General features: G+C 49.9%; 1 protein-coding gene across 2 annotated transcripts in view; it reads left to right on the forward strand.

Moving 5' to 3' along the window:
• Window positions 1–1083: 1083 nt before the first annotated feature.
• Window positions 1084–18702, forward strand: part of RBM19 (RNA binding motif protein 19) — a 53129-nt gene continuing 35510 nt past the window's right edge. Inside the window, exons 1-21 of one of the 2 annotated variants that reach the window (XM_005493702.4) lie at window positions 1084–1241; window positions 1902–2084; window positions 2414–2536; window positions 2723–2761; window positions 3350–3563; window positions 4670–4926; window positions 5379–5453; window positions 5692–5770; window positions 6397–6468; window positions 7404–7604; window positions 8138–8268; window positions 8596–8717; window positions 9418–9514; window positions 9924–10034; window positions 10868–11068; window positions 11579–11696; window positions 11902–12038; window positions 12999–13059; window positions 14339–14418; window positions 14813–14868; window positions 16992–17108. In XM_005493702.4, the coding sequence (XP_005493759.2) occupies window positions 1206–1241; window positions 1902–2084; window positions 2414–2536; window positions 2723–2761; window positions 3350–3563; window positions 4670–4926; window positions 5379–5453; window positions 5692–5770; window positions 6397–6468; window positions 7404–7604; window positions 8138–8268; window positions 8596–8717; window positions 9418–9514; window positions 9924–10034; window positions 10868–11068; window positions 11579–11696; window positions 11902–12038; window positions 12999–13059; window positions 14339–14418; window positions 14813–14868; window positions 16992–17108 (2510 nt within the window). In that variant the 5' untranslated portion in view covers window positions 1084–1205. The remainder of the gene's footprint in view (window positions 1242–1901; window positions 2085–2413; window positions 2537–2722; window positions 2762–3349; window positions 3564–4669; window positions 4927–5378; window positions 5454–5691; window positions 5771–6396; window positions 6469–7403; window positions 7605–8137; window positions 8269–8595; window positions 8718–9417; window positions 9515–9923; window positions 10035–10867; window positions 11069–11578; window positions 11697–11901; window positions 12039–12998; window positions 13060–14338; window positions 14419–14812; window positions 14869–16991; window positions 17109–18702) is intronic. The other variant, XM_026797248.2, reaches the window with a different exon arrangement.

Below are 18702 nucleotides of genomic sequence, written 5' to 3' on the forward strand. Positions count from 1 at the left end.
GGGACGGGCTCAGCCAGCAGGAGCAGCCTCCAAGGGCATCAGGAGAGGCTGTGAGGGGCTGGAATTGCTCCAGTGACTCCTGGGGTAACTCCAGACCGTGGGGAGAGAGGGTGAGGGCTGGTGCTGGAGCTCAGAGCTGTCCCTAGCATCTTCCTCTGGGAATAAGGGTGTAATTTGGATTGGTGTAATTTGGATTTCCAGCTGGTGTAAGACAGGGCTGAGGGCTCTGAGCAGGAAGAGATGCTTCAAGAACAACAATTCTGCTCAGCCTCCAGCAATGGATCATGGAAGCATAAAATACTGAGTTGGAAGGGACCTACAAGGATCACAGAGTCCATCTCCTGGCCCCTCTTTGGGAGGAAGAACCTTTTCCCAATATCCAACCTGATTTCCCACTGGCACGACTGCAGCTTTCCCTCAGGGCACAGCAGAGATTGGAGCTGTCCCTCATGAGGAGGCTGAGGATGGTGTTCATCCTGCACTGTTCAGTAATCCTCCAGGGATTGTTTCAATTCCATGACTTTTGCTGTCTTTGATCCTTTGGAGCTCTCACAGCACAGCATCCTCTGGCTGTGGGGTTATTTAGCCATTCCTTGGAGAGAATCTTTATTCACACAATCACAGAATGGTTTGGATTTGAAGGGACCTTAAAGCTCATCTCACTCCATCCCCTGCCATGGCAGGGACACCTTCTGCTATGCCAGGTTGCTCCAAGCCCCGTCCAACCTGACACCTTGAATACATCCAGAGATCCAGAGTTTCCCTGGACTAGACCCTCTGTCCCCCTTCCGCATGATTTTTAGGGGTGACATCGAGCCTCTCTGCGCCATCGCCCCGCAAACTCAGCATCTCTGGACCCGGGAGCGGCGGGCGCGGAGCTCCCTCCTGCGGCCCCGCGGAGCAGCGCGGACGGGCCAGGAGGCTGTAGCCGGCTCTGCGGGGACACCCGGGGGTGCTCACCCCCTCCTCACCCTGCCCGCCTGCTCTCCCCTCCGGTCACTGTCCCTGGTACCCCATGGATGCTCCCGCCGCCCCCAGCCCCACAGGCCCCGTTGCTAAGGGGCCGTTGCTAAGGACCAACATCCGGGTCCCGCCCTGCGCATGCGCGGTGCCGCCCGCAGACCACGTGATCAAGAGACTATGGCGGCGCCCATGGGGCAGCGTGCGCGGCGTTAAGAGCTCCTTCCTTGGCGTTTGTCGCTGCCATGTCGCGACTTATCGTGAAGAATCTCCCCAATGGGGTGAGGCTCTGTGCGGTTCTGGGGGCGTGCTGGGCCTAGGATAGGTCTGAGGGCGCTGCGGAGGGATGTAGGGCAGGGAGAGGCACCGGGAGAGGAGTGTGTGGTGGGGATGGGGGAGAGCGGGGAGACCCGCCGGGAGAGAAGATCTTAAGTGGTGGGAGGGTGGGGTTTTGGAGGAGGAGCGGCGAGATGTCCCTGGGGGAAGGGGCTATGAGGTCGTGGTCAATGCAGGGATGCGGAACATGGGGACACTCCGGAGGGAGGATGGTGGGAGAGCTCCTGGAGGGGTCAGGAAGGGGCAGGAGGCAGCGTGAGGGCCATGGGCTGGCAGGCGGCAGCCCCTCAGGGTGGGCAGTGGATCGCTGTGGTCACTGTGCCCCTCTCGCTGCCCGGGGTTGGGTACCGGTGCCCTCGGTGCTCCTGTGCCCGGCACGATCCCGCCCTGTTTCTGTGCCCAGCAGGATCCCGCGTGTTCCCCATCCCCACGCGTGGATTCGGGGGGAACACGAACGGGTTTGGTGGCTGAAGTGGGGGTTTGTTCACGATGTGCTTCCTGCAGCCTTCCAGGAGCCCTTTGAGATGGAATGTGTTGGGTTCGACTTGTCCTCAGAGGCTCCCTGCGGCTGATTTCCCTTTGTGCTTCCCTCCCTTCCTTCCCAGATGAAGGAGGAGCGTTTCAGGAAGCTCTTTGCTGCCTTTGGCACGCTCACTGACTGCTGCCTCAAGTACACCAAGGATGGAAGGTTCCGGAAATTCGGCTTCATTGGCTACAAGTCTGAGGATGAGGCTCAAACTGCCCTGAACCACTTCAACAAAAGCTTCATTGACACTTCCAGAGTCACAGTGAGCTATCTCCAGAAATAAATCCCTGAAATTCCTAAGGAATGGCATCTCTGGGAGGGTGGGCAGGCCCTGGCACAGGTGCCCAGTGAAGCTGGGTCTGCCCCTGCATCCCTGGCAGTGCCCAAGGCCAGGCTGGATGGGGGTGGGAGCACCTGGGATGGTGTGCCTGTGCACTCCTGCCTCTCCCATGGTGATGGAATTTGTAGCTCTGTGCTTTTAAAAGCTGTTCCTGCACCCTCCCTCCATCCCACCAGGGTTTCAGTAACTCCTGAGTGAAGTCACCCAGCAATTACAGCCCTGTGTTTAATTACAGACCTGACTCATTCCAGGTGGAGCTGTGCAAGTCTTTTGGTGACCCCACAAAACCCAAAGCCTGGAGCAAGCACTCTCAGAAGGCTCCTGCCCCAGAGAAGCAGAGCAAGGAGCCCTTGGCAAATGCAGGCACAAAGAAGGTGAGTCCTGCCTGACTCCTGTGTGCCACAGAAGGGGGCCTGGGCTGTGGGGAAGGGCACAGAGCAGACACCAGATTCTGGAGTCCTGGTGCTGATTTTCTGCCTCAGGATCTCTGTTCCCTGTGCTGTTGGGTTACCTGGAGTTGCCTGTGTTTCTAATAAACCTTTTTGGGTTTTTTCCCCAAGGATAAAAAGAAGAAAGATCCAGTGGATAACTTAAAGGAGGTGAGTTGAGGTTGGGTTGCTTTCCCTGTATTCTTGCTGTTGAATAGTTCCTTCTGTCCTGCTTCCCACGCTGTTCATTCAGGCTGGGACAGCCCAGTTCTGTTGTAAAAAATCATTTTAACAACCCTAACATGGGGATTTATGGTCAGCTACTCCTGTGTGCACACACTGCACCCAGGTCTGCTCTGTTTCAGCAGTTCTGGGTTTAAACATATCTGAGTTGTGTCACATTTAACTTTCCTCCTTTTTTTTTCCTCCTTTTTTTTTGTTTCCTCCTTTTTTTTTTCTTCCTTTTTTTTGTTTCCTCCTGTTTTTTACTTCCTTTTTTTTTTCCTCCTTTTTTCTCCATTTTTCTTTTCTCCTTGTTTTCCCTTTTTTTTTTTTCCTCTTTAAGATACTTTCTAAACACCAATTATAAAAAAAGAGTAGGAATTAAACACCTTGAGAAGATTTTACTCACCTTGTCAGTGAAAACTGAGCTCCCCTTAAGGGATTTTTGGTTTTACACTGCTGGAAACAAGGTGATATCTTGGATTTCAGATTCACTATGAGTCTCTGTTCACAGCTTGTCTTTCTTTTCCCCCTCAGCTGAAGGAAGATAAAACATTCCAGGAGTTCTTGGTGGTTCACCAGAAGAGGTCCCAGGTGGCCACCTGGGCCAATGACACTTTGGCAGAGGAGCCCAAGAAGGGAAAATCAGCCACAGCAGCAGCATCTGATTACCTGAACTTTGATTCAGATGAGTCTGAGGAGCTGAGTGAGGGTGGGGATGAGCCCTCTGAAGATGAGGAGGAGGGTAAAGGTACCTGAGGGAGCTGTCACCCTTTGCTTGTGTCCTGTCACAGGGAGGGACAGTATTGGACTCAGTGCCACCAGGAGGGTGGCCTCCCACCTCTCTTTGTGCTGGGAATGCCTGGGTGTCTCCCCAAATTTGGGGAGCTGTGGCAAATGCAGATATTTGGGGGTGCCATTTGTGCTTTCCCTGTGTGTCATTTGTGTCATTAGGGAGCACTAACAGCACAAACATCTGCAGCTTTCCTTGGAGTGCTTTCCTTCTTTCAGCCCTTTCATCTCCAGGATTTCCAGGGCTGGATGTGGTTTTGGTGCTTTAGGAACCTGTGGGTGGCTGGGAACTGATCTGGTGTGCCTTTGATGGATGTTTCTGGAAATTTGCAATGCCAGGGTTGAGGTGAAGGGACAGGGGTCAGTGCCTTGGCTCCAGAGAGCAAATCTGGAGCAGTGGCTTCATTCTGAAGACTCAGTGTGGAATTTAGGATGCAGTGTCCCTGCTCCCACAGAGGGAGAAAGAGAACCTTGAATGTGTTTAATTTGGAGGCAGAAGAGGGAAACTTCAAATTTACACCCCAAGTTTTGGGATGTCAAGTGGACCTGAAGGGTTCACCTCTAACCTGCAGGAAGCCTCCTGCCAAGGAGGCTCACATGATCACACCAGAAAATAAAGATTTTTTTTATCTCCCTCCCTCCTTCCCTCCATGGGATTTCCTTATCTGTTCTGGTGGAGTGGGTCATGTTTTCCCTGCTGCTCCTCATCTCTCCTTGGGTAACTCAAATCCAGGTGTGATTGTGTCCTTTTCCCTGTAAACCAAACACTTCAAACCCTTCTCTGAGGCCTGCTTGGGGTATTTAGTTAAAATTGTGACAAAATACTTTGTCCTGGAGTACTTAAAACCCTTTTCTAACATGTTTTATACATGAACTGTTGCTTTGAAGTCCAGGCTGTCAGTCTGGCAGTGCCAAGATGAAATTGCTCTGCTGTTTTCCCATGGAAAAGGTGGAGGATAAGGAGGTGATGGCCATGATTGTGTCAGTTCTCAGCTTTTTCCTGGCCTGGGGGGAGAGCAGCAGCATCTGTGTGAAAAAACTTCTCTGCTCTCTCCTCTCTGCCAGGAAAGAAAGAAGGGAAGAAGGCAGCTACCAGCAAAGACCTCTCAGATATGGATTACCTGAAATCTAAAGTGGTGGAGGATTCTTCCTCCTCATCCAGTACAGAGGAAGAAACAGAGACTGAGGAAGAGGAGGAAAGTGAGACTGAGGAGGATTCAGGCATTGCAGAAACACACACAGAGAAAAAGGGGAAGCCAAAAGCCAAACAAACAGAGCCAAAAACACCAGTGGGGAAGAAGAAAAAAGGATCCACACCAGAGGTACAGCTGGGTTAGATTTGTCTTATTTGAACAGCAGCTTTGTGGATAGCAGGTGTCTGTCAGTCCTGCAGAATGAGCTGACAGCCTGGGAAGCTGCAGGCCCCACTGGGTACCAGCTCTCTTGGCCTCCTTGGTGTGACCCATTTACAAATTTCACTGAATCCTCTCAGGGCTGACTAAATTCCCAAAGATGGGCCTTCCAGTTAACTGCTGCTGGTGCCCTTCTCCGAGGCTTTTTTCCAGGAAATGCTGTCCTGGAAAAGCAGAACTCAGCTTTTCATGGCAATGCTCCTTCAGCTGGCACCTCCTGCCCCAGGCTGCTGCAGCTGTGCAATCTCCTGATATTCCCTGCCATCTTCAGCCTCCTGTTTGTTGGCCAAGCCCAGCTGGTTGTGCTGTGATTTCTGTTCTTTCATTCAGTTTTTTCTCCCTTTTTTTCCTCCTCTGTGCAGAGCCAGGCCAGCTCAGGGGAAGCCAGCACTCCCTTCACAGTGAAACTCCGTGGGGCTCCCTCCAACATCACTGAGGCAAGTTTGGTTTCCCAGCTGGGGAGGGAGGCTCAGGGGTGTCTCAGAATGTACCTCTGCAAGATGTTTGCAGAAACTTTTCACTTCTCACTCCTTTGAGGCCTTTGTGGGTCATCAGGGTAACTTCTGAACTGTCTTTGTGCATAGATCTGGGTGTTTTATGTGTAAAAATCTAAGCCTGCAACTTGCTGCTCCCTGTATCTGAGAATTATTCAAACAATTCTGATTCTTCCCACAGCAAAAAATTCGGGATTTTTTCTTCCCTCTGAAGCCAGTGGCAATCAGGATGGGGAAAAAGGGCCAGGGGAAGAATTCAGGTAAGAGCTGTGTGTGGAAGAGGGGTGGGATCTGTTGGTCACCCCTCTGCTCTTTTAGCCTGCATTTCCACATCCTGGCTCGTGGCCTGATTCTTGGAGACCTTTCTGTGACTTTGCAGCTCTCCTGCCCTACTTGCTGGCCACAGGATGCCCTGGGCGGGGGAATGTTGGCTGTGCTCCCTTTGGAGCAGCAGCAGGAGCTTTTTTTATTGAGTTGCATCCAGAACTTTATTTTAAACACCCCAACCCATGCCAAGGAAAAGCCTGTTCCCCTGGGATAGCTGCAGCAGCCCAGGACACTGTGCTGATTTGTGGGAGCAGGTCCTTGGAGCTTTGCTGTGTGCAGAGGTACTGCCTTCAGCATTCACCTTTTATTTGCTCTCAGAGGCACCTGTGAAAGCCTCCTCCAGCTGCTAAGTAAAGTTTTTGTGATTTTTATATAAAGAATAAGCTTTGAAAAGGCAGTCTGACATCATTTCCAGGCTGGATTGAAACTTTCCATGGGAGCTGAATGCTCTGCCTATAGGAATCTATATTAAAGCAAGCCCAATTCACCCTTAATTACCCAATTAGTGGCTCTGTGTGTTCCCCACATGATGCTCAGCTGAACCTTCCCTTCCTCCAAGGTTACATCTTTGTTGACTTGAAGAGTGAAGCAGAAATGCAAAGGGCCTTGAAGCGGAAAAAAGAATTCCTGGGTAAGGGCTGTTTGTTCTCCTCCTTGTTCCAGCCTGGGAGCTCAGCTGCTCGAGTGTTCCCTGCACAAGTGGCTGCTGTGATTGGAGTTTTTCCCAGGCACATAGTGGGGGTTTGTTCCTTGGGATAAACCAGGTGGGGTTTTGGGGCCCTTGTGTTTCGCCCCTGTGCTTGAGGTGGTTCTTGTTGGGGTAAAACTATAACAGTGCTGGGGTGCAGCTTTGTACAGACAGTGCTGCAAGGCTGGGCTGCAGCCCTGGGCTTGGCCTAACCCTTGGAGTAACTCCTGAAATTCTGTTTGCAGATATTGTGTGGGCTGGCACAGACAGCTGGGGCTCTGAAAGGAAAGAGGGCTGGGGTTGATACCCTGATTTTTATGATGACTGACTCTTACAGTCCCTACCTCCTCCTTATTTTTGAGTCCTGCTCAGAGCCTGTGGGGCTGTAATTGTGTCTGAATTCTTTGTGATGCCTTAAGCTTTAGCTTTCACGTTATCCAGATTATGTACTGCATTAGTTTATAACTCTGAGCTTCATATCAAGTGTTAGCAAGTTCTCCTCACAGTTTAGTTAGCCAAAACAATCCTTTTCCAGTTCAGGTCCAAAAAAGTATAAACAGCAGCAAATTGAGGAGAGCAATCTGGGAGGATGGGACTTCATAACATAAGGTGTAATTGGACAATTAACCCCAATATGTGAATGGACCAAAACCTATAAAAGTGTGAAAGCTCATGACCCGAGGTTGGAGCCTTGGCCAGGCTCTTGTACAGCCCAAGGTGTATCCTTTGGAGGCCTTTTATTTAAATACCTGCTTTATTCCTTTAACACTGCCTAGCCTGTGTTCTGGGCAGCCTCTCAAGGCATCATTTGCATGTGGGTGCTGTTTGCTCCTGGCCTTGGGAGGCACCCAACATCCTTCTGTGTTCTTTGGGGTCAGGTGGGCGCTGTGTGGAGGTGTCCCAGTGCAGGAACACCCCAAAAGAAACTGCTCCAGCAAAACCTGAGCACCAGCCCTGGCAGAGGACACTGAGGGATGATGAGGAGGAAGAGGACCTGTCTGAATCAGGGAGGCTCTTTGTCAGGAATCTGCCTTTCACCAGCACTGAAGAGGACTTGGAGAAGATCTTTTCAAAGTATGGTGAGTGTTTGCCAAGGATTGGAACTTGCAGGGCAATGTCTTTCCTTTGTCCAGAGGTTTTCCTGCTGGGTGGGGATGGACAAAGCTTTTATCCCACATCTCTTGGACATGGCCCAGCTGCCACATCTTTATTTTCTGGTGTGATAATTTGAGCCTGCTTGGCAGGAGGCTCCCTGCAGGTTAGAGGTGAACCCTTCAGATCCACTTGGCATCCCAAACTTGGGGTGTAAATTTGAAGTTTCCCTCTTCTACTTCCAAATTAAACACACTTAAGGTTCTCTTGGCATCCTGGGGCAGAGAGGGTGAGGCTGTGGATGTGACTGAAGGTGAAGGCAGCTGCTCAGAGCTTGCCTGGTTTGTGTCACCTGTCAGAGACCTTGGGCTGCTTGTGTTGGGCCCTCCTTGTCCCTCTGCAGCTCCTGGCCCAGGCTGGTGGCTCCCCACCCATCCAGATCTGCCCCTCTCATCCCTGGTTGTGTCTGGGAGGTGCCAGTTCAGGGACACCTGTGACCACTGAGCCTTGCCTCCTGCAGGACCCCTCTCAGAGATCCACTTCCCCATTGACAAGCTCACCAAGAAACCCAAAGGATTTGCCTTCATCACCTACATGATCCCTGAGCATGCTGTGAAGGCCCTGGCAGAGTTGGATGGGCAGGTGTTCCAGGTACAGCTCTGATGCTTTTCCTCTGCTTTGGACTGCAGCTGGTGGGGATGTGGCTGAGAATTTGCTTCTGGGATTTGTTAAAAAGGGTTGGAGGGTTTCCTGCAGGTTCTTTTGGTAGAGTAGCTTGGTTTGAGCAGCTTTCAGACACCAAAATCCTGGTAAAGGTGGGGAAGGAGCTCTGAGTCTGTCTCAAAGCCACTTTGACTTGCAGTTGTGGCTCCTTTGGGAAGGAAAATTCCCTCCTTCCACTGACTGGGAAAGGTGCCAGGAAATTTCCTCCATGTGGATTATTCCAGAGCTGCTGGACCTCTCCTTCCTGTCTTGCAGGGCAGAATGATGCATCTTTTACCCTCTACCATCAAAAAGGAAAAAGTGGAAGATGGAGATGCAGAAGAATCTTCCTCCTACAAAAAGAGCAAAGAGGCCAAGGACAAAGCCAACAGTGCCAGGTGCCACACAAGCTGCCAGATTCCCAGGAATGCATGTGGGACCTTCACAGGGGTGCAGAAATTCCCAGAGCTGGTGAAGCATTTGCTGTGCAGCTCTGTTTTCCTTTATCTCTCACCTCCCCAACTCCTCTGCCCAAGTAGCTGCAGCAGCTCAGTGAGCAGCAGGAATTGAGAGGTTGGAATGGCTTTGGTGGGAGTTCCTTCTCTAATAAGAGTTAGTCTGGTTCTGTAATTCTTCAGGGGGGTGGTTTCAGATCAGTTGAACCTTTCTCCTCTGCTTGGCCACCTGTAATTCTAGAGCTTGTAGAGGCTTTTTCTCGCTGTGTGACAAATCACTGTGAAAGAAGTGGCTGATACTTTCTGTCTTGAAGGGAGAAGGGTGCAAAGGGAATTGCAAGCAAGGGGTTTGCATGGTTTAGGAAGCCAGTTGGAAAGGTGTGTTCCTCTGAGGCAGAACCTGAACTTCAGCTGCAGAGCTGTGGCCAGTGAGGTGTGGGGAAGCAGAGCTCACTGCCTGCACAGCTTCTGTTTGCTCTCCAGTGATGTGATATCTGTTAAATGTCCCTTCCCTAGGGATCTTCCACCCTTTTTTCCCTCTCCCTTCACCCTGCCTGCTCATGCTGGTGCTCAGAGCTGTTTTATCCCAGGATTATTGGCTGGAGGGCCCATGACTGACCCTGGCTGTGTTTTCTCTTGGCAGCTCCCACAACTGGAACGCTCTGTTCGTGGGGACAAACGCTGTGGCTGATGCCATGGCCCACAAGTACAATGCTGCCAAAAGCCAAGTGCTGGATGCTGTGAGTTGGGCTGGGATGGATCAGCTGGGCTGGGACATCACTTTCCTGCCTGTTTCTTTGTGGCCAGGGCCTTGTCTTGCACAGGAAAAGCCTCTGTGCATCCATGGGCACCACACAGGCTGTGGGGTCTGAGCCTATTGATCCCTTGGTCCCCAACCTTCCTTCCCACTCTGCTTTCCTGTGGCTGAATTTTGCATTTCTGCATAACTAGAAGTGGTGAAAATTAACACCCTAAAGCTCAGATCCTTCCTGGAAATTTCTTTTTACTCTGGGACATGTTTGAATTCCAACAGCACAATTTATTTCCAGCAGCTGCAGAGGAGCTGGAGCATTTTACCCTCCAGCTGCCTGCCACATTCCCTTTGCATGTGCTTCTGAGAGCAGCAGGTGACTGAATTCTTGCCTGCAGGAGAGCAAAGACAGCGTGGCAGTGAGAGTGGCTCTGGGAGAAACGGAGCTGGTGCAGGAAATCCGCCGGTTCCTCGTGGAAAACGGAGTCAGCCTGGATTCCTTCAGCCAGGTGAGAGGCACCAATGGGGCTCCACCTCTTCTAGTCCTGGTCTTCTCAGCTCTCTTGGAAATTGGTCATTAAATCCTCAGCATCTTGCAGGATTGAACCCTGCCTGATGAGTTAGGAAATTATTGTATTTGCTGGGACCCCCATTGCAGGAGGGAGTGATGAATCTGACTCCATGTTCTCAGAAGGCTCATTTATTATTTTATAATATTATATTAAAGAATACTAAACTAACTAACTAAAGAATACAGAAAGGATACTTACAGAAGACTAAAAAGATAATAATGAAAACTCCTGACTCCTTCCAGAGTCTCGACACAGCTTGGCCCTGATTGGCCAAAGAGTCAAAATAATTCCCAGCAGAAACCAATGAAACAATCACCTGTGGGTAAACAATCTCTACACACATTCCACATGAGCACAACTCAGGAGAAGCAAATGAGATAAGAATTGTTTTCCTTTTCTCTGAGGCTTCTCAGCTTCCCAGGAGAAAAACCTGGGCAAAGGAATTTTTCAGAAAATGTGAATGTGACAGGAAATGTACCCATTTGAAAAGGCAGTGGCTCTCAGGATGGGTGAAATCCATGATATGATGGCATGAGGATGGTGGGCAGGCAAGGAGCCCCTGTGGATCTGCAGCTCACACTTCCATCCGTGAGATGTGGATTTTCCAGGGAGTGTTTCCTACATGCCTTCAGTCCTTTTGGATCAGGGAAAGGAGTGACAGAGAGAGGGAGAGCACAGCCTTGGAGATCTGAAATCTCCAGTTAGAAAATTGCTGGATTTGCTCTCTTCCATGCCATATTCTTTCTTTTTTTCCCTGCTGGCTGTGCCAGGCTGCTGGTGAGAGGAGCAGGACCGTGATTCTGGTGAAGAACCTGCCAGCTGACACCAGTGCCCTGGAGCTGGAGGAGCTCTTTGGGCAGCACGGGGGCCTGGGCCGGGTGCTGCTGCCAGAGGGAGGCATCACAGCCATCGTGGAGTTCCTGGAGCCCACAGAGGCCAAGCAAGCCTTCACCAGGCTGGCCTACTCCAAGGTGGGGGCACTGCCTGGGGAGGGGGGTCTTGGTGAGTGGGGGAGCTGCAGGAGGGCCCACTCTGAGTGTGGGGGGCACAGGGAGTGTGGGAAGGTGTTATCCCAGAGACACTGGTGTTCCAAGCTGTGTCCTTTGGGTTTAGGGAGGTGCCTGGTACAGCAGAGCAGGGCTCAGCCTGCAGAGGATGCTGGAGAAGGGGGCTGTGACACAGCTGGAGGGTTTCCTTTTCCTTTCTCAATCTGGGAGTGACCCATGGCAGGCTGTGGTCCTGTAAGGCTGGATCCTTCTGTGACAGAGAATTTAGGCTCTGGTCCTGTAGAGCTGGATCCTTACCTGACAGAGAGTTTAGACTGCAGTCTTGTAAGGCTGGATCCTTACCTGACAGAGTTTAGCCACTTGCAAAGGTTATTCAGCTTTTCCAGTGCTGTTTTTCATTACAGAGTGAGGTGAAAATGAAGCTGAGAGCAGAGTTTTTCCTTCATTCCTTTCTCTCCTGTCTTCCCTTCACAGTTCCATTCTGTGCCTTTGTATCTGGAGTGGGCTCCAATGGGGGTTTTCCTCAGCCCAACCCCTCAGAATAAAAAAGCTGGGGGTCCAGGAAAGGAGGGTGAAGCAGGGCTGGTACCAGGTAAGAACTCTGGCTCACTTGCTGGGGTCTCTGTGTTTCTCTGGGGTTGTGTCAAGCCCCAGGATGTGTTTTGTCTGGGTGACTTTCCTCCCTAAACACAACACCTTTCTCCCCATCCCAGGGGCTCCCCCACAGTTTGAGTGGGAAACTCCCCCAAAATTTGGCTTTGTTACATCTTACAAAGTTTGGTTTATTCTTGGTTCAGGTGAAGCTATAAAAGACTCAGAGGAAGCAGCAGAAGAGGAGGAGGAGGAAGAAGAAGAAGAAGAAGAAAATATTCCTGGGTGTACCTTGTTCATTAAAAACCTGAACTTTGCCACCACAGAAGACACACTGAAGGAGGTGAGCAACAAGGACACAGTGTTTAAAGGATTTCAGCTGCAGCCAGTGTGATCTGGTGGGAGATGAGAGAGCTGGGGCTGGGAACATCACTCCAGGTGTCAGATAAGACAAATGCATCTGGAGCTGGTTTTGTGGGGTTTAATTCCACCTAGAGACAGGTGGAGGCAGTAGGAAATCTTCTAACAGAAATCTACTAAATCTGATTTGCCATGTTTTCTGTAGTGCTGCTCCTTGGGACAGGCACTGCTGCAGCTCTGCCACTGCTTGGTGTGTGAGAGGCAGTGAATGAATAAATAAATGATGATTTCTGAGTGTGCTTTGCCTCTCAGTTCTGCTGACAGTGTGCTACCTTGTGCTGCTTCACCTCAATAAGCACTTAGGAGAGAGAGTGGCATTCCTGGAGTTATGTGGGGTGGTAATAGCAAAATAAGGAAAAGCAGCTGGAATTTCCCATCTCTGGCACTTCTTGTAGCTGTGTAAAATGCCACATTCCATGGCTCAGGCACCCTGTGAGTCTTGCAGAGACTCTGCTCCAGCTGTGGACAAATAAATACCCAGTGCAGCACTGGGACTTGTCCCCTTTTCTTTTTCTGGCTTTACAAGGGAGTCAAATAAATAGTTTGCTACCCTCTAGCCCCCATTTTTGGGAAGAGCTGTGTTCTAGGGACAGGCAGCACCTTTAAGGCCTTTACCTGGCTGAGGGCATCTTGCAATCCAGAGTGTTCCTCCAGAGCCACCTCAGATCTCTGCACTTTGAGGGGCACAGGAAGATTTGTGGGAATACCTGTCTTGATGCCTTTCAAACTCTGTGTGTGTGTATTTGTAGAGGAATAATTTGCTGGGGAGAGGCTCAGCTGCAGTGCTGGGGGAGGTGGGGCTGTGTGGCACAGGGCCCTGCTGGCAGTTGAGTTACAAGCCTGTGACAAAGGGAACTGAATCACGTGTCCAAATTCCTTGCAGACATTCTCCAAAGTGGGAGCCCTGAAGAGCTGCACAATATCCAAGAAGAAAGACAAAGCAGGTACTCTAGATGCTGCTGCTCAATTCCTTCCCTCAGCCGAGCTGAGGGCTCAGGTGTGGCATTGCTTCAGCACTCATCTGGCTGAGCATTTGTGCTCCTGCTGGCAAAATCCTCAGTGCTTCCAGAAGTGTTCCCGTGGAAATGGCTGCAAGCAGCAGCCAAAGCTTCCCCCAGGGTTGGGTCTAGAAGGTTAAAACTCCATTGTGGGATTTGTGGAGATGTGGCCTTCTCTTGAGATCTTGAGATGGGAGAAGCCAAACTCCTTCAGGATCACAGAGGAGAGTGGGATGCAGGCTGACAGGAGCCAGTGCCCTGTGATGATTAAACCCTGCATTATCCTGCAAATATCCTCAAGGATGCCTGGCTGAGAGCTGTGCTGAGTGGGCTGGGTTTGCCTTCTCCCTGCCAGCCCTGAGCCCCCCAGGCTGCAGGAATGAGTGTCTGTGCCTGTTGTTGGCTGCTCTCCCTTCCCAAGGACTTGGATTAAGGCAAATGCTGGCTGGAGGGGCTGGGGCTTCTCCCTGGGAGCTGCACAGCTTTGTGCCATTTCCCCTTGACAGAGCTTCCTTGTGATGTGATATTTAAATACTCAGATCTGCTGGGAGATAAAGAAATAAAGTGAAAAATAAAGTGAATTCTTCAGTTCTGCTCATGGGTCTGAGCAGGCAGCACCAAGAGTGGGCTGATCTTGTAGCACCCGATCCCTTCAGGTACTGGGAGTCATCTCTACACTCTGCCACTGCTGAGGCTCTGAAATTGAAAATGGGGTGTTGTCTTCTCCCCTCATTATTAATTGTCCCTTAATTATGGCTGCTGTGTTGGGCAGTATGTTGCTTAGGGGTGTGGTGGGACTGCAGGCCTTTGCTGGGCAGGGAGGGGAAGGATGGTTCTCCTTCGTTGTGGAAGTGACAGCTGCTCACCCACTCCAGTTTATGGGATGTCTGTCCCACAACAGGATCTCTTCCCCTGACTGTGACCAGCAGTTGCTTTGCAGTGTTTTGTTTAAGGAAATTGCACTGAGATGATGCAAAGCAAAACATTGGTTTTGAGTGCAACATCTCCTCATCACATCAGCACCAAAACCAGCTGGTCCAGAGCAGAGCCTTGCTCAAAAACTCAGCCAGGGGTGCTCATGAGACCGGCCATGGTCTGGCTGGCCTTTTTTATGGGGCATTAAGCTTCTGTCCCCCCAGTTTTGGCAATCAGTGCTTGCTCCTGGTTTGTTTTTATATCTTATATTGTCATTGCTTCCTTACCAAGCCCCTTTCTCTCCTGACAGGCACTCTGCTTTCCATGGGCTTTGGCTTTGTGGAGTACAAGAAGCCAGAGAGTGCCCAGAGAGCCCTGCGCCAGCTCCAGGTGAGCCTGAGCCTCCCCCCTGCAGCTCCCTCCAGAGATTTGCTTCAGCCTGGCACTGCCAAATGCACCTGGGGATGTCAGGGCTGGGGGTTGCACTGTGCAGGTGGAGAAGCCTCTAAAATGGGCCAGGCTTTGGAGGGAAGAGGGTTTGTAAAAGGACAGACTGGTGGAGAAGTTCATTTCTTAGTGCTGATCCAAGGTGGAAATTCAGAAAATGTGCAAGGATTGAATTTTCATGAGTTTTCCTGTCAGGTGCAGACCCAGATATCCCCTCACAGAACAAATACTGATTAATGTTCATTTAGTGCTGCTTTAACTTCTAATTCTTCTATATATTTATTTCTATTAATTATATCCTTTTTTTTTCCTGCTGTTTCTTTGTTGGCACTCGCAGGGCTGCACTGTGGATGGCCACAAGCTGGAAGTGAAGCTGTCAGAGAGAGCTGTCAGGTGAGGCTCACCTCTCCCCTCAGTGACATTTCAGCTGCAGTAATCCTTGGGAGCTTCTTCCCCTTCTTCTTCCCCTTCTTCTTCCCCTTCTTCTTCCCCTTCTTCTTCCCCTTCTTCTTCCCCTTCTTCTTCCCCTTCTTCTTCCCCTTCTTCTTCCCCTTCTTCTTCCCCTTCTTCTTCCCCTTCTTCTTCCCCTTCTTCTTCCCCTTCTTCTTCCCCTTCTTCTTCCCCTTCTTCTTCCCCTTCTTCTTCCCCTTCTTCTTCCCCTTCTTCTTCCCCTTCTTCTTCCCCTTCTTCTTCCCCTTCTTCTTCCCCTTCTTCTTCCCCTTCTTCTTCCCCTTCTTCTTCCCCTTCTTCTTCCCCTTCTTCTTCCCCTTCTTCTTCCCCTTCTTCTTCCCCTTCTTCTTCCCCTTCTTCTTCCCCTTCTTCTTCCCCTTCTTCTTCCCCTTCTTCTTCCCCTTCTTCTTCCCCTTCTTCTTCCCCTTCTTCTTCCCCTTCTTCTTCCCCTTCTTCTTCCCCTTCTTCTTCCCCTTCTTCTTCCCCTTCTTCTTCCCCTTCTTCTTCCCCTTCTTCTTCCCCTTCTTCTTCCCCTTCTTCTTCCCCTTCTTCTTCCCCTTCTTCTTCCCCTTCTTCTTCCCCTTCTTCTTCCCCTTCTTCTTCCCCTTCTTCTTCCCCTTCTTCTTCCCCTTCTTCTTCCCCTTCTTCTTCCCCTTCTTCTTCCCCTTCTTCTTCCCCTTCTTCTTCCCCTTCTTCTTCCCCTTCTTCTTCCCCTTCTTCTTCCCCTTCTTCTTCCCCTTCTTCTTCCCCTTCTTCTTCCCCTTCTTCTTCCCCTTCTTCTTCCCCTTCTTCTTCCCCTTCTTCTTCCCCTTCTTCTTCCCCTTCTTCTTCCCCTTCTTCTTCCCCTTCTTCTTCCCCTTCTTCTTCCCCTTCTTCTTCCCTTCAACATCTGCATCCAGGAGTGCTCCAGCTGTTGAACACATCAGCCTTTCCTCTGCTCTACTGACTCAGTTTAGCTTGAAAGGAAAAAAAAAGAGGAATGAGGAAGTGGGACCCAAAAATGAGTCCAAAGTGAGAACCAAGGCAGAGTTTTCTTCCCTGCTTAAGGAAAAATCCTGTTTTGGTGGCAGCACTGTGAGTTCCCAGGGGTTTAAAAAGTTATTGGAGAGAAATCTTCTCTGGGTAATGGAGTATTCTGTCTGCTCATCTGAGAAAAAAAAGAGCTTAAGAATAATATTCTGATCAAATCAAGACAAAACCAAGTTTCTTGCTTGAAATAAAAGTTTGGATTTAGCTCCTTTGCTCTGGGCAATTGGGCACAGAGGAGAAGGTTACTTGTGGGTGAATTTACTTAGAATTAGGCTCAGTTTTTAGGGATTCCTTCCTAGTTTTTACTCAGCACAGAATATTCTAACTGTAAAGCTGCAAATTAATCCAGGTACTTGAATGTTGGCACTTAAACCTTGTGCTTCAGACAACTCTGGAAACCCTACTGGAAGTGATATCTGTTAAATGTCAAAATTTGTTTGAAAATCTGGTTCCTGGGGACCACAAGCAGTCTGACAGCTCCTGTGTCTGCACTTTGTATTTCAATTCTTTCATAAACCATTTTTATCCAGTTTGATTTTGAAAATCCCTTCAGCAGGTATCCAGGCCACAATGGGAAGTGCTTTGCTTTATGGAATAAGCTGCTGCCTTTTGTGTTAGGTAAATTCTGACCTTGTCCAAATGCAATACAATTCCAGAGGTAAAAAAAAAAAATTATTGCTCTGTTACAAAATTTCATGTACTGTTTTATAAGCCAGCAAGAAAAATAATTAAAATTAGCTTACATTAAGCTAATTTTTAAAATGTATTTGTTAATGCATTTTCCTGACAATTAAAGGGTAAGATTTGGTGACAAATGTGGCAAATTGAGATGAGGACCTCAACTGGAGCAAGATGGGCTATTTAATTTCCATATGTAGGATTTTAGGGTGTTTGGAATTTGATATTTCTTGGTGTCCTGTGCCACTGGCACCACCCAGGATGCCTCAATTTTCCACATCCCAAATCCTGAGGGAGCCACAGTTCAAAGGGGCTTTGCTGCTCCCTGCTCTTCACCTGCCCTTCCCGTTGCCTTCCAGGCCTGCTGTGAAATCAGCCAGGAAGAAACAGACTGCCAAGAAGCAGAAAACTTCCAAGATCCTGGTCAGAAACATCCCCTTCCAGGCCACTGTCAAGGAAATCAGGGAGCTCTTCAGGTAGGAAAGTGATTTCCTGGGTCTGTGGGTCACTCTGGGGTGGAGCTGCTGTGATTTTCATTCAGGGTCTTCCTCATATTGTGAATGTTGTGAATTTTTTCTTGTCTTTGTGGAAGAAAACAGGGATTTTGGGATCACCTCCGTGTTCTGTGTGTCATCAGCCTTTTGTGCTGTGATTTAACCCTTGTTCCATCCTGAAAAATAGACAAAACTTTGTGAAAGGAAAGGCATTTTTGCTGCTCCCAGGAATGTTTTGCTCACTGCCCCAGCTGTGGTCCCTGCTCTGCTCTTGGTTTGGAGGAATTGTTGATTTTTCTGCCTCTGTGGCCTCTGTGGGCTTGTCTTAGCAGAAGTTGGGTGATTTTGTCACATTTCTGGGACATTTCTTTCCTTAACCCTTTAAAACCTGCTCAGACCACGCAGCGCAAAGCCCCTGGCAGCGATTTTTGTGTTTCCCTGTCTTGATGGAATTGCACCTCCTTTATTTATGTCAAGATGTGGCTCCTGTGTGGCTGGGAGGCTGCTCCCTTGCAGGCTGTGAGGGATGAATTCCAGGGATTCATTTGGGATGAATTCCAGGGATTTCACCAAAGGCAAAGCATGACTTAGCTTTTGGACAGGGGTGTGATGACGGTCACAACAACGAGATGCCTCTAGAAGAGCAAAAGGTTTTTCTTGAAGCATTTTGCTTCAGTTCTGCCCTGAGGGATCCAGGCAGAGCCCCTGGGCTGCCAGTGCCATGCTGAGTTTCCTCAGCACGTGGAGCTTTGCTAATTTAAATCCCAACACTCCCAGCCAGAGCCGTGACCCTCGTAAAGCTGGAGCCAGCAAAGCCGGGGCTGAGGTGAAGTTCAAGGCACCGGGAGGGTTTGTACATCACAGGCACAGAGCCTGTGGGGGGTTTTTGGTGTGGGATTTTTCCCTCCTGTCTTGTCTGGCACCTCAGAGCTGTGGAGAGGAGGGGCAGGGGAGCATCTGATTGATTTTGCAGCTTCCAGCTGGTGACAGCACTCTCAGAGCTTCCCTTTCATTCACCTGGGATGTTCAGAGCTGGGTTTATCCTCAAAACAAAATCAGCAGCTTGGGGGGACATTCCTTTCACTCCTGTCCTCTGGAGCAGCCCAAACCTGACACAACCAGCACCTCACCCTCCTGCATTGCTTTGTTTGTGCCCTTCAGTCAGCTCTGGAGCTTTGGGCTTGCTCTGCCTTTAGGAACCTGCCTTAGTTTGGCTTTTGTTGGGGATTTATTGGCAATGGCAAGCAGTCCTTTGGCAGTGGAAGGGCTGGCAGGGCTGCAGGGGGCACTCTTAGCCTGCCCAGGAAAGCCAGCCTGGGGACAGCAAGGGACAGCCAGCCTGGGGACCACCAGGCCACTCAGCCAGGCTGATCAGCACACAGGGTGACAGCCCCAGGCCCCAGGTTTTACAGGGTGAGCATCTTCCCTATTGTTTCCCCTGCTCCAGAGCCACCTTCCAGCCCTGCAGCAGCAGAAAAATCAAGAAATATGAATTTTAAATAAATATTAATTTCACAATAAATAAATATTAATTTATAAATATTAAATTAGGAATAACTATTCAGTTTATATGTGT

Source organism: Zonotrichia albicollis, chromosome 18 (genome assembly GCF_047830755.1).
Source record: "Zonotrichia albicollis isolate bZonAlb1 chromosome 18, bZonAlb1.hap1, whole genome shotgun sequence".
NCBI classification, from domain to species: Eukaryota; Metazoa; Chordata; class Aves; order Passeriformes; family Passerellidae; genus Zonotrichia; species Zonotrichia albicollis.